Consider the following 13,969-nt stretch of genomic DNA (forward strand, 5'->3'; position numbering starts at 1 on the left):
TACAATGAGCTATATATCTTGCAACACTACTACAGTGTTAAGAAAACACTTGCCTAAGTATCTGCAATGTTACTTTTAACATACCATTCTGCCTTGTGGTTAGCAGCTCTTCTAGGCCACAGGTTATAGCCTCTTATTCAGCTGCAGATCCAATGCCCCCCAAGATCCAAATACTGTCACTCTAACACCTGTTATCTAGCATTCTACAATACTCTATTAACTGGAATTTGGCCGGCTGGATGCTAGGGAGGGCAGGGAAAGCTTGCATGCTGCCACTGCCGCCACTCTGCATGCAGCCACCGCCACTTCCCTCCCTGCTCCCCCCACCCCCCTGCTCTGTGTGCAGCCACTGCCATGTATTCCCCTCTGCCCCATCCCCTGCTCTGCATTATCTGCTTCAGATAACCAGAATTTTTACATAACCAGCACCTGGCATTCCCACTTATGCCAGATAATAGGGATTTTACTGTACATTTAAAATTTAAACTTCCTAACAAGAACTTTATAGAAAAAAAGGCATGACATTGAGAACTAAGTTTCAGTTTACAAGAAATCAAACTTATAAAAGTAAAAAACATTATGTTATAATTTGGTAGTATATGCTTCAACCCTGTTACTCACCCTCTACTCACAAGCAGAGATTTCTGCCTATACACTCAAGACTCCTCCTAGTAATATCTCTGATCAAGGACCACATATATAAAGAGTTTAATGAGAATTAAATTATTTTGGGCTCTCACAAAAATTAAAATAAAAATTAAAAAAGTTACCTGGACTTCACTGCATGCAGGTTTGAGCAGTTAGATCTTGAACACAATCAGGGAAATATTCAAAGCAATCCCCATAGGACACTATTTTTATTCCATGAAGAAGCATATCTGTTTGGAGTTTAAAAGAGTGGGTTTTGTTTTCTTTAGGCACCAACATGTAATGTTCTAAATACATGTTATTCTTTACAGTATAAAGGAAGAGACCCTGGAATATCTGATCATGCAGAGTCTCTCCACAGCCCCAAAACAAGAAGGATTTGGTGTGATACAAGTTTTGAAGAACCTTCTGTAAGAAAAATGTAAGCTAATTTCATTTCAATAATTGTAGACCAGATGCATGCATCAAAGACAGACTATTTTTCAAGTTCTACATAGTTAAAGAAATGTTTGATATTCTCAATCATTGCATAAATAAGGATTTATTTTAAGAAGAGAACAAATAGGCATTTGGTCCAATAAGTTATTTCTTTAAGCACTTTCTTTAAGACAGGCTTGAAATCAATGACTGCTCAAAATTAAAGCTTACAAACATGCAAATTTTTGCAGGATTGGGGCTTTATATGCTAGCCATATTTTAAAAAAGGAAAACAGTAATTAGGACAAAGCATCTTTCTGCTAAAGTCTGTCTATATAAAGGAAAGTATACATATTCTTGGGTAAAGTCTGAAAATTTAATCCATCTTCATACACAAAATGATATGAATGCTAAAATATCTGGATATTCAAAAGACAGAGAGCAAGGATCCAGAATTTGTTTAATTACATAGTGAAGAATCTTTATATTAATATATTATTACTGTACACTGCACACTGCATTTGGGTACCACAATAACTCAGCTTCACAGCTGGGATTTGTACCCAACATTTCTAGTCTTGAGAAAAAAAGATATATCATTTTAAAATGAGCACACTGGGCACATCTACACATGCACTTTGCTGTGCAGAAGATGAACTTACTGCACAGTAAAGCAGCACTGTCTATGCACGTATGGCAATTTGGCCAGTGTAGACTAATTTACAGTGCCCATCCCATCAGACACAGGTACTAACTGATGGCAGAGTAATTTACTGCACTTAAACATGTGTAGATGGTGATGTTGGGATTAATTTACTCCAGCTCAAAATGTGCTGGAATCTAATTCAGCCACATTAATTGCACATGTGGATACTCCCACTAGGACAGACTTTGGATATCTCTCATTCAGGTGATGATATACAAGAACTCATTGTCCTCTTGCAGCAGACTCAGACACTAGCTTGATAAAGACTCTCAAAAGAGCTTTCTGACACTACCACCACTACTTTCTGAAGCCCATCAGGAGTTCCTTTGGTAGTCTCCCATCCAAATATTGACCTGGTTCAGATACATTTATTCTGCAAGACTATAGTCCAATTCAGCAGGTTCCATAAGAAAAGTTTGACAAAACTGAATATGCTCTTAGATTAAAATAACACATAACATTACTTTAGGATCTTGAGTAACATCTTTATATCCTGGAGGATCTAACACCATTCCACAGGAATCTGTATACATGCCATGAATATGAAGAACCCCATACTTTATATGGTCTCTTGCCCACTGAAGAACCTAAAGCAAATCAAGCATGTTATATTAATTCTTTTTATTATGCTTTTAAGAATAGGGAAGCTATATATTTTTGCACAGGACTCAAATTGTTCTTTATTCTTTTTGTGTACAAGGTGACAACAGTAGCTACTATTAGCATAAATTACAGAAAAATTAAACGGCCAAAACTTTGAATCAGAAGTGACTAACCTGTAAACTATAAAATGATTAACAGGTTATTCCTTACACTGTATTCCTAAAGGCTTTTCACCCTGCATTAAAACCTTTTAACCAAACAAAAACTTTGTTTTAATTTACCAAAAACACTGCTGTATTTCACAAATCCAAAACCAAACAGTAATACACAGAAAATATCTCCATATGCCTAAGATTTATCTTTGAAATTCTTCTTTCCCTGTGAGCAAGTGAATAGTTACTCTCTCCACTAGACCAAACTACATTCCATGCAAGGGAACTATTTCTTACCTATTTTATAGGTAAAAAGCAAATACTAGCAAACCATATCACATTATTCAAAATAAATAGATAATGAGAATAACCTTTTGCTTTTTGTTTCCTGTTACTTAACTGAAACATTTTAAGCCTGACAGTTTTCTAGAAATGGAGGGAAAAAACCCACAGAAGGGCAACAAGACACCTCCCTTCCTTATGAGACATCTAGACATTTTATCGACCTCATCATACCTTATCCTTATGTTTCAAGTCACCAACTTTGATGTGCTCAGGGCAGTAGTCAGGGAGGCACTCAGACCCCAGGGTGTAGCTGGTATGGGGGTCCAGGAAAGGTGGTCCTTCCTCAAGGAGACTATCCTTGGGGTGCAGCAGGACGCAATTCCTCTGGGCAGGAAGGTGGGAAAAGGGTCCAAGAAACCTTCATGGCTGAGTGTGGATATCCAGGCTGGCCTGAGGGCAAAGAAAAAAGCCTACTGGCAGTGGAAGCAGGGGGCAGGGACAAAGGAGCAGTACACCTTCCTGACTCAAGCTTGTAGGGATTTGGTAAGAAAGGCTAAAGCAGCACTGGAGCTTAGATTAGCTTCCAGGATTAAGGATAACAAAAAGTCCTTCTTCAAGTATATAGGTAGCAAGAAGCCTCACGGTAACATTGGACCTCTACGAGGCAGGGCAGGGCAGTTGGTGACAGATGCACGAGAGAAGGCAGAACTCTTCAACAAGTTCTTTGCCTCCGTGTTCCTGTCTGCTGACAATGGGATGCTCTGAGGTGATAGTGTAGAGAGGCCCAGACACGATGCGAGTCCCCCAACTGTTAGTTCAGACCTAGTTAAGGATTACCTGGAGGGCTTAGATGTGTCCAAGTCAGCGGGCCCGAATGCCCTTCATCTGCAGGTGCTGAGGGAATTGGCTGGTGTCATTGTGGAGCCATTGGCACAGCTGTTCAAGGACTCCTGGTGCTCAGGCCAAGTCCCTGAGGACTGGAAAAGGGCCAATGTGGTCCCTATTTTGAAGAAGGGGAGGAAGGAAGAGCCTGGCAACTACAGGCCAGTCAGCCTCACTTCTATCCTGGGGAAGGTCTTTGAAAAAATTATCAAGGGCCACATTTGTGAGAGCCCTGCAGGGGAAGTGATGTTGAGGGGTAACCAACACGGGTTCGTGCCAGGCCGATCCTGCCTGACTAACCTGGTCTCTTTCTATGACCAGGTAACAAAGAGCTTAGATGTGAAGGAGGAATTTGATGTCCTCTTCTTGGACTTCCAGAAGGCCCTCAACACAGTGTCCCACCCAATTCTGGTGGGCAAGCTGAGGGACTGCGGCATTGACAAATGCACAGTCACATGGGTGGCAAACTGGCTCCAGGGGCGCACCCAGAGGGTGGTAGTGGATGGGTCGATGTCAATCTGGGAGGGTGTGGGCAGCAGAGTCCCCCAGGGCTCGGTCCTTGGGCCGGTGCTGTTCAACATCTTCATTAGCAACCCGGACGAGGGTGTGGAGAGCACCCTGTTCAAGTTCGCTGATGACACCAAGCTGTGGGGTAAAGTGAGTACTGGCAGGCAGGGACCGCATCCAGGCAGACCTGGATAGGTTAGAGAAGTGCAAGGATCTGAAAAGGATGCAGTTCAACAAGGACAAGTGCAGAGTGCTGCACCTGGGGAGAGGGAACCAACATTATGGTTATAGGTTAGGAGCTGCCCCTCTCGGCAGCACAGAGGCAGAGAGGGATTTTGGAGTCAGGATTGACTCCAGGATGAATATGAGTCGCCAATGCGACGAAGCAATAGGCAGAGCCAACCACACCCTGTCCTGCATCAACAAGGGAATCACTAACAGGTCCAGAGAGGTCTTGCTCCCCCTCTATGCGGCGCTAGTCAGGCCACAGCTGGAGTACTGTGTCCAGTTCTGGGCGCCGCACTTCAAGAAGGACATGGAGAACCTGGAGAGGGTCCAGAGGAGGCCACCCATATGGTTGGAGGCCTCCGTGGCCAGCCCTATGAGGAGAGGCTGAGGGATCTCAATCTCTTCAGTCTTCTCAAGAAGAAACTGAGGGGGGATCTTGTGGCTGCCTACAACCTTATCAGGGGCCAGCAGCAGTGACTCGGGGAACGTCTGTTCACCAGGGCCCCCGTTGGGGTCACCAGCAACAATGGCCACAAGCTGAGGGAGGATAGGTGTAGGTTAGATATTAGGAAGAACTAATAAGGGTAAGGGTGGCCAGAGCCTGGAATAGGCTTCCCAGAGAGGTGGTGTTCTCACCTTCCCTGGAAATCTTCAAGAGGAGACTGGACAGGCACCTGTCTGGGGTCTTATGACCTCTCCCACCCCCAGTGCTCCTTCCTGCCCATGGCAGGGGTGGAATTCGATGATCTGTCTAGGTCCCCTCCGACTCACTGATTCTATGATTCTAAGTCTAAAGATTCCATAGGTTTGCCTTGCTGCTGATCAAGAATCTCAAGTAAATGCCATAGTTCGTAGTAAGGACCACAGTGCCTCTTTCCATGAGTCAGAGGAGTGACAGCAGAACAACAGGATTCTGGATAAGTTGTTCCATGTTATCAAACACCTCCATTGAGCAATCTCAGAAAAAGTTGAGCTTGGTGTCATTTGTGCGCTGAAGAAAAAAAGATTAAAAGATATACATGTCAAATGGCCTGTGTTGTATATTGTTACTGCCCACAATCGGACATCTATGGCACTTAATCATTTATACCAGTGTTGTTTGGGGAAAAAAGTATTTACAGAAATAGTTTTATTTAAGGATATTGTACAGTATCTAAAAATATTAGCATCTGAACACACAAAGAAGAAGTCAGAGATAAGCTCAAATGGCTTCAAGCTGCCTGGACCATGTCATCTATGTAGCTGCAATGTTTTTCATTCAAATTTCTAAAGTCTCCTGACAGGGAATCATCTTGTACAAATGTATAGATTTTAAGGAGAGAAATCTCTGCTGTAGTTTTCCATAGTTAATTCTGCCTTTGTCACTTTCAAACTGTAACATTAAAGTACACTCCACTCAATTTCAACTACTGTAGAGTGATGTGGTAGACTGGCAGGCGTTCATAACATTTTATGGACTGCATTGGTTTCCTAGTCACAATTCAATGTTGCAAAGCCCTATACAATTAAGATCCCACCTACATAGGAAATCATCTGTTTGGATATGCTACCACTGCTTTTGTGGTCAACTGACATGCTAAAACAGTGGTTCTCAACCTTTTTTAGACTCAAGACACCCGTCATTAGACTCAAGGTACTGCTCATTTGATTGAAGGAATCCTTCGGAAAATTCCAACTCTTAGTTTACAATAATGTTTTAACTACAGAAAAAGAAAAGAGCAAGTCCTCTGTTGCAAAGACCTCAGAAAGACTATGACAGATCAAAATGTTTTTGAGACTAGGGATTCCTATTTGAAATCTCTGGGTTTATCATATGAATTACATTTGCATCCTTAACAGTGCTAATGTTGTGTGGCACCCCACAGCACCTTGCAAGAATCAAGGCATGTCAAGGCATTGGAGCATCCTGGTTGAGAAGCACTGTGCTAAAGTTACCACTCCCTAGATTTAAAAGTATGAGGGCTCCTAGCAGAGAGTTTTAAATGGCAGGTCCCTGTCTCTAGATATCATTCTTTTGTGTTGCCTGACTTGAGCTAGAGCTTCTTGACTTTGAGGACATGCTATAACACCCATTCTTATACCGGCTTTCCCCAGAGGATTGAACTATATATGTATTTGTAGGTCTATCTCTGATTTGGAGTTCAAAGTATACTTTATACTTTATCAATAAATCTGCCACGGTTACTGTATTAGATAAAATATTTGAGAAAATCCATTAAAACAGACTAAAAAAGCCTCCTCAAGCAAAAACAAAACAAAATGAAACAAAATAAAACCCATCAATAGCCAAGTCAGTCACAGGACATATGAATTACATTTGCTTGAAATAAATAGAGTTGGAGCAATAATAGGCTTGGGAGACATAAGGCTATCAGTAATATCAAGGTCTGTCACTGTTTCAAAAGAATCTGTTTTCTACCACTACTAATCACTATTTCAGTTCAGACAGTACTGACAGCCTCTATCATAACTCAAGCAAGAGTGTTGAAAGTTAGCATAATCCTCTTCCCCAGTTTCCAGATTATTTTATTTCACAGCTTTTGAATTAACTCAAGTAATAATCAACTATTTTTATACTGCAGGAATGCCTAGAAGTCCTTAGTTGCTGAAACCAAAGCCCAGCTGCAATAAGTTGTCCACAGTAATACAAAAACTTGCTGCCCTCAAAGCACTCTCCACCTAGAACTAATACAAATACCTTCAAATAGTAAGTGTTATATATGCACTCACTGGTGACATCTTTCTGATAAGATCATGTACCACTACAAGGAAGTCTCTGTCTCTGATTACCCTTTTGCAGAATTCAGTAACATCTTCTGAATGAAGCACATCCAACTGTTCAGCTGCTTTGATGAAAGCTTCAATGCAGCCCCTCCGTGAACACAGTACTGGTATTCCTGGCACTACAGTAGCACTTGCTCCAGTCCCAATTACCCAAAGAAGGTCTTGAGGCTGCTTTCTTATTAAACTTTTAAAAAACCTCCTAAAATAAAAGCAGAAAAGGAAACAACTTTCAGTCTTTAATTCCAACAGTTCAACTCAAAATGGCAATCTAGAAATTAAACGATTTATTGGCAGTTATCAATTGGGCATCCCATCTAAGTCAGCTTTTCAACAGTGCTTTTAAGACTGCAGAACTTCATGGTACCGTTGACCAACAAGTTAATGCACATTCAGACATGAGTGACCCAGTGGAGATATTTCCAAAATACCATGGAACAAGGTTGCAGCTGATCCACATATAAGTCAGCCAGTGCTGAAGTAATGTATACATAGTTGCGGTATGAAAGATGATAGCTATATGTATTCTCCCTTCACCCTAAAGGGTGGATGCCTATAGGAAGGATCTCTGAAGCAATCAGAGCTATCAGAGATACACTGTCCCACATCTAAGAGTATTTGCTTTAAAAAAGCAGTATGTAGCATTCAGTTTGTGTTTTTATTTATGATTACCTAATTGTTCCTTGCACAGTTATATAAGGCAGAAAACTTCTAAACTAAAGTTAACCAAAAAACATTCTATCGGTTGCCCTCAATATTAGATATACAACAGTAAGCACAAGAATTCTTAAGTAAGTCGATCAGGAGACTTTCTGCAAAGCTAACAGTAAACTCCATGCCAGTAATAGAATTCTCTCTATTTACTTTATTATTCCAAATCCATCCTTTGTTGTAGAACACTTAGTAAGAAGGGATATCCCTGCCATGTTTCAGGGGTATAGCTTGTAGCCGTGTTGGTTGAAAAAGCAGAGGCAGACAAAACTCTTGGGCTTCGAGGCGATATCTTTTATTAGACCAACTGAATAGTAGCAAAAAAATTTCTCTCATTGCAAGCTTTCAGGTCCAAACACCCTTTAGTCAGGCAGAGGAGCATTCAAAGATTGTAAAAGTTCTCCCAGGTAGAAAAGAAACTTCAGCTTGTACGGGGGGGGTAAAGGGTAGCAAGGTTCCCTTGCATTTCAAAGTCCATTTGTGAAAAAATTGCAAAAAAATACAAATAAAGAAGAGAAGCTAAAAGATGTGTGGGCATGGGAGAAAGTTTTCACTAGAACAGATCAAAGTAGAAGGAAACAATCAAGAACTGACTTTGTATCAAAATAAATAAGGATAAGGAAGAAAGAAACCAGGCATGTAGCTTTCAGTGATCATCGGATGCTGAAGGTAGAAATGAGCCCCATGAGAGGGAAGGGACTACGGAATTTAAATGTGTGATAGTTACAAGATGAAGAAATATGTCAAAGGTACACAAGACAGTATAAGGGGTGGTGAACACTGAAGAAATATTTGGGAGTACCAGAAAATGATGGACGATGGCAAAGAAGAGGACAAGAGAATTCTTAGGAAGGCAGGCCTAGGATGCATGGGGAAAAGAACAAAAAAACTAAGAGTGCGGCAAATAAAGATGCAGGAGCCGCTAAAGGAAGCCACAGATGAAGGCAGGTATGAGAAGAGCTAGAAGAAACAAGGCAAGAATTAAAAACCTGGTTTAAAAGAATGGTTTAAAAGAGAGAAAAATGGTTTAAAAATGGTTTAAAAGAGAGAAAATGTTCCCAGCACAAGCACCCTGAGTGGGGAAAAACCAAGAGCAATCTCAATACTTTTCAGCCAGAGTGAAGGCAGCAAAAGGAGAACTTAAAACAGTGCAGGAAGAAGGTGTTGCCTGGGTGGAAAAGCAGGAGCAGGTGCTGGAGGTGATGAGAAGATCTTACCAGATGAAGGAAACAGAAAGGAAGAAAATGAAGGATTTGCAGGAAGAGACTCAAGAGAAAGTATGGAGGAGGAAGCAAAGAAGATGGGAGAGAAAATAAGTGCTTAAAAACCTTTAAAAGAGGAAAATCACCAGGAGCAGACCGACTGCCTATGGAATTTTTGGAGAAGTTTTGGGCATAGGTAGTGAGAGTTATACTGGATGTTTCTGAGGAAATAACGGAAATAGGAGAGTCAGGTAAAGATTTTACAAGAGGTGTTGGGATCTTACTCTTTAAGAAAAGGGAAAAGGAACTCCTGAAAAACAAAACCAATGACACTCCTTAATATGGACTGTAAGTTAATGGCCAAGATGCTGGCTTTGAGGATGAGGAAAAACCTCCAGAAAATAACACATGAGAACCAAGTATGCTCTATACCAGGTAGAAGGATCTCTGAAGCAATCAGGGTGATCAGAGGTACACTGTCCCGCACCAAAGAGAGGAAAACAAAGACAGTTATAGCAAGCCTAGATTTAGAGAAAGTATATGACAGAGTGGATCTTGATTATGTATTTGAAATGCTAGGAAAAACGGGGTTCCCAGAGAAAAGTATATGTTGGATAAGGGTTATCATATATAGAAGCCAAGAGTCAAGTCCAAAACAATGGGCACCTGAGTGGGGCCTTTAAACTCCACACACAGGTGAGACAAAGGTCCCCGGTCACCACTACATGTGTGCAGCATGGAACCGTTAGCACAAAGAATAAAACAAGATGAGGTTGTAGACAGTGGAGTCCTGGCATTGTTACGCCTGCGTAGGCTGACCAGAGGCTGGAGTATTGTAGAACACTTGAACTCTTAACCTTAATGATGTCATGACCCACTTCTGAAACCTGAGCATGTGCGGCGAGATGTTTGACCTAGTTGTTTGTTTGGTAACCAGGGGAACTGTGGCAGTTAGGACCATTATGTTAATGAGTTCTTATGTTACTGGGTTGTTGGGATACTTTGATTTGTATGGTCCTAACAGTGATTGACTTTGATTGGCATTGATGGAGAGAGTAATGATTGGATCTGCACGTGATTGACAGGTGGTGTGGTTTGGACGTTATAAACCCTGTCCAGTGCAGCGGCCAGCACAGCTTTTGGGGGCTGTTGTCGTCGGAGTTAGAGCTCTGTCTCATGCTCTCTCCCTCTTTTGCCTGGCATGTGTGCATGTGCAACTGATTTAGCATTTGAGTACTCGTGGTTGTGGAGCCCGTCATTTAGTGACTGTGGAGCGAGTGAGAACAGTGTGTGTGGGACAGTGTTTGTGAGCAATGACACAATGACAGGAGCACCTGAGCACTTGCTGGCTACTCAACTGCTTCTGCATGTTGCCTGCGTTGGGTAAAGTATCATCTGTCCTTTTTCTGAGGTGCTCAGTACTCACCTGCTTGTGCAGGAACAGCATAGAAATCCTCAGGGGTGTGAGGCTGCAGTGCAGGCCTGCCCTGCCTGTCAGCTCTCTAGGGTGATAGTCGGCCACCTTGGGTGACAGACTGGCATCGAGTTTCATAGTTGATAGGATCCAAAGGGACCTGAGCAGATCATCAAGTCCGACCTTTAGCTGTTCTATAGTTTAACTGTTTATAGTCCTGTATATTGTGTCTATATACTGTTGTTTGGTTTTGCTGGTTCTTGTCTTAATACACTTGTTAAACTTTATAGTCCTGTGGGGTTTTGTTTGGTATTTTGCACCTCTGGTCAGGGCGAGGCAGTAGGCCAATTTCCAGAGGGATTTAACTCTTTGGTGTCCCTCAAATCTAATAGGGTGGATGGTAGGGTACAGAGGCTTAACAACCCTCTGTGTGCGTTTGAGAATGTGGGTGGGTGCCTGAAGTGGTTCACAGGTTTCCCTGCTTTATTGTGGTGTGCCTGCCTGCTTTTCCCCACTCTTCAAGGTCATCAGCAGAATAAAGATATGCGTATAGGGTAAGGTAAAATGTATCCTATACATGGATGATATAAATGTTGCAGTTAGAGATAGACTTTCGATAGTCGGGGTTCTAAAGCATACATCAGAGTATGGAGAAGTGATCGGGGCTAAACTAAATAAATCAAAAAGCACCATAATGGGAGTGGGGAACTGGAGAGAATTCCAGAAGTTGGGCCTTCAAATAAGAGAGAGACAAATCAGAATGCTAGGGATCCTGATGGACATAGGAGAAAAAGGTAATACATAGAGATGCACCACTACATCAGTCCATATAATTTCAGCACCAATAAAAGAAAAACTGACATTACCAGCAATCAGCTTTTTTGGCTGATGTAGCTGATAATGTCGCTGATAAATGCCGCTTGCATGTACTCAGCTGCAGCATACATACGGCCAGCCCAGCAGCATGGAGAGCATCTGGCTGGTCTGTGGGGGGTGGGAAGGGGCATGGGGGGCAGATCAAGGCCCAGCTGGGGTGCGGCGGGGTGTGGAACAGAGCCGCAAGCAGCTTGTCCAGGGGACATGGGGAGAGGGGTGGTGGCTCCTACCACTGCATGCAGCCCTGCAGGAGCATGGGGGGGCATGTGCCCCCCGGATCTGTGTACTGGGTGAGGGTGGGATGACACCGGGCTTTTCCTGGCAGGGGGGCTGAGCTGGGTCTGCACTCCGGGAGGTAGCAGTGGCGCTGGGAGTGGGCTGAGTGCAGCACTGGCCCAGCCCACCTCCTCCAGGAAGAGCCCAGTGCCACCCCTCGGCAATCTAATCGAAGTTAATATATGTTATTTCAAGGTTTAATATATGTAGCTGTATTTTTTGGATATGTAGTTGTTTCTGTGATATGAAGTCTTGGTCAAACAAGGATGCTCAATATGTTTAGTTTTCCAAGAGCAGGGTGATGAGTGTGTTTTTAATAATATTTCTAATAAAAATACAGGTTTCCAACAGCATGTTTGCCCAACATGGGCCATGTATTTTATAGTCATTAGCAAGAACATGCTGCTTTTGGCAGCAGCATTATGATAAAAAGGAACTTCATTACATTGTCTATGTGAATGTAAGATGAGGGGCTTTTTCCCCCATGCTGATTGGAGGAAAAAACCCTCATCTTGTATTCAAGTAAATATGGTGTTTTCTACTTCTGGACATGCACGGTACTTACAACTCATAAATAATTGGCCAAAGTCTGAAATACCTTGGAAATGGAAAGGTATTTTAAGAAGTAACAGCTCAACTTTCCCAACATATCTAGTGTCATTTTATAAACCCAATTTAAAATACTTGAATTACATTCTTTTTTTTTTCTAATGAGTGGTTAAATTTAAGAAAAGGCTAATAAGTTTTGTCTTTTTCTTCCAACTATTTTCATGGGATATTTTGATACTGTTCTTATGCTGTGTTTACGCCAAGATTAACTCAAACCATGGGTAACAATTAATCCAAGAAAATTTATCAGTTATGTTCTTGTTGCTGGTGGTCTTAATTTTTGTAAGTATTTTTAAAAAGTATGCATTGTGTAGTTGTACAGACAACCTCAGAAACTAAAGTTTAAACTTCAAAGGGATCCAAACTGGAGACCCATCTGCCCTCAAAGAATGACTACAAATATGCACATGTCAGAGGAAACCTTTTGAGGATTTGATAATAAGCAAACAGAAAGAAGCCAAGAAAGTAAAACAGTGTACAAATAAATTCCACAATGCTTTACTTTCACAGAAGCACTCAAATGCAATCCTCTTTTCCTTGGACAAGTCTTTTTGAAAGACAAGAAATAGCAACAGTTGACTAAAGACTTTCCATGAGATTCCCCAAGAAGCAGATTCTCATGAATGTGTGTCCTCTATCCCTTTCTCTAAATCATCCACAGGTGCATTATTTACCTGGATTTTTGTTCACTTCTGTTTGTTGTCCTTTCTGCCAAGTCCATCTTTGAATACTGTTAAAAATATTAAAACAAATTTTAATACTTAGATTTATAAATATTGCCTCAAACAGTTATCTCCAAAACTGAACCCTGAAGTTTTGATCTGTCTGTGCACTTCCAGTTTATTTTCATTAAACTTTTAAAATAGTTGTGCAAACTTCTCTCATTAGACAGTTAATGAACTAATACAATTACAGGAAAGGAGCTACATCACCTTTCAAAACAAACAGGCCAAAAGTTACAGCAGTTTAAATAGTACAAATTGGCAGAGCTCCTTTGACTTAAGCCAACTGACACTCTGAAGGCAATGGAACTGATGTAGCCTGTCTAGATTCAACACAGAAGACTTATTTTTTAAAGTTATGTCTGGGCTCCCTGTGTGCCAAATCTGTGTGGCATGTTGAGGCAAAACAGTTCTTCCAAACAGCTCTTTGTTTTGTTTGCCTTCCCATTTCCAAAAAACACATGCAATTTGTACATATAAACTTGATCATTTCTCATTTAGGGTCTTTGTGAAAAAATGGTTAGAAAACATTTTAATTGCTTTGGTATGCTTGATTTGTTTCAACTCTTAGCTTCTGCAATTTGCCAAACTTTAAATCTGATCATAAAAAAAACCCATGGTACTGAAAAGAAAAATAGCAAAAAGTATTTGAGATATTGCCTTGGTTTAAGAAAAAGTCAAATCTAACTTCTCAGAACACACATCAACAGATCAATTTAGATATGCAAAGAAAATTAAAAATAAAAAAACCACGTCCCTTTTTCCATTTAAAATACTTCTGTTATTTAAGAGTAACTAATCAATGATGTCAAAAGGACAAAAAGCAGATAAGAAAACCATAATTTTAAAATATGATTCATACTTTTAGAAATATTACATATCTGCACTCTCAAACCAGTAAGAAAACGTGGTAGTAAATAAGCCTTATGAACTTTCTCTCTTCACTGTAG

The 13,969-nt window shown here is 41.1% G+C and overlaps 1 protein-coding gene across 1 annotated transcript; it reads right to left on the reverse strand.

The window, feature by feature from the left end:
- Positions 1–777: 777 nt before the first annotated feature.
- Positions 778–13,018, reverse strand: FAM118A (family with sequence similarity 118 member A). Its single transcript, XM_019543871.1, is given in 6 exon segments — positions 778–1,056; positions 2,224–2,358; positions 5,196–5,272; positions 5,275–5,419; positions 7,159–7,411; positions 12,972–13,018. Coding segments are annotated over 6 exon segments (936 nt in total).
- Between the last annotated feature and the right edge of the window lie 951 nt (positions 13,019–13,969).

Source organism: Crocodylus porosus, unplaced genomic scaffold, assembly GCF_001723895.1.
Source record: "Crocodylus porosus isolate Cpor-Errol unplaced genomic scaffold, CroPor_comp1, whole genome shotgun sequence".
Taxonomy (NCBI): domain Eukaryota; kingdom Metazoa; phylum Chordata; order Crocodylia; family Crocodylidae; genus Crocodylus; species Crocodylus porosus.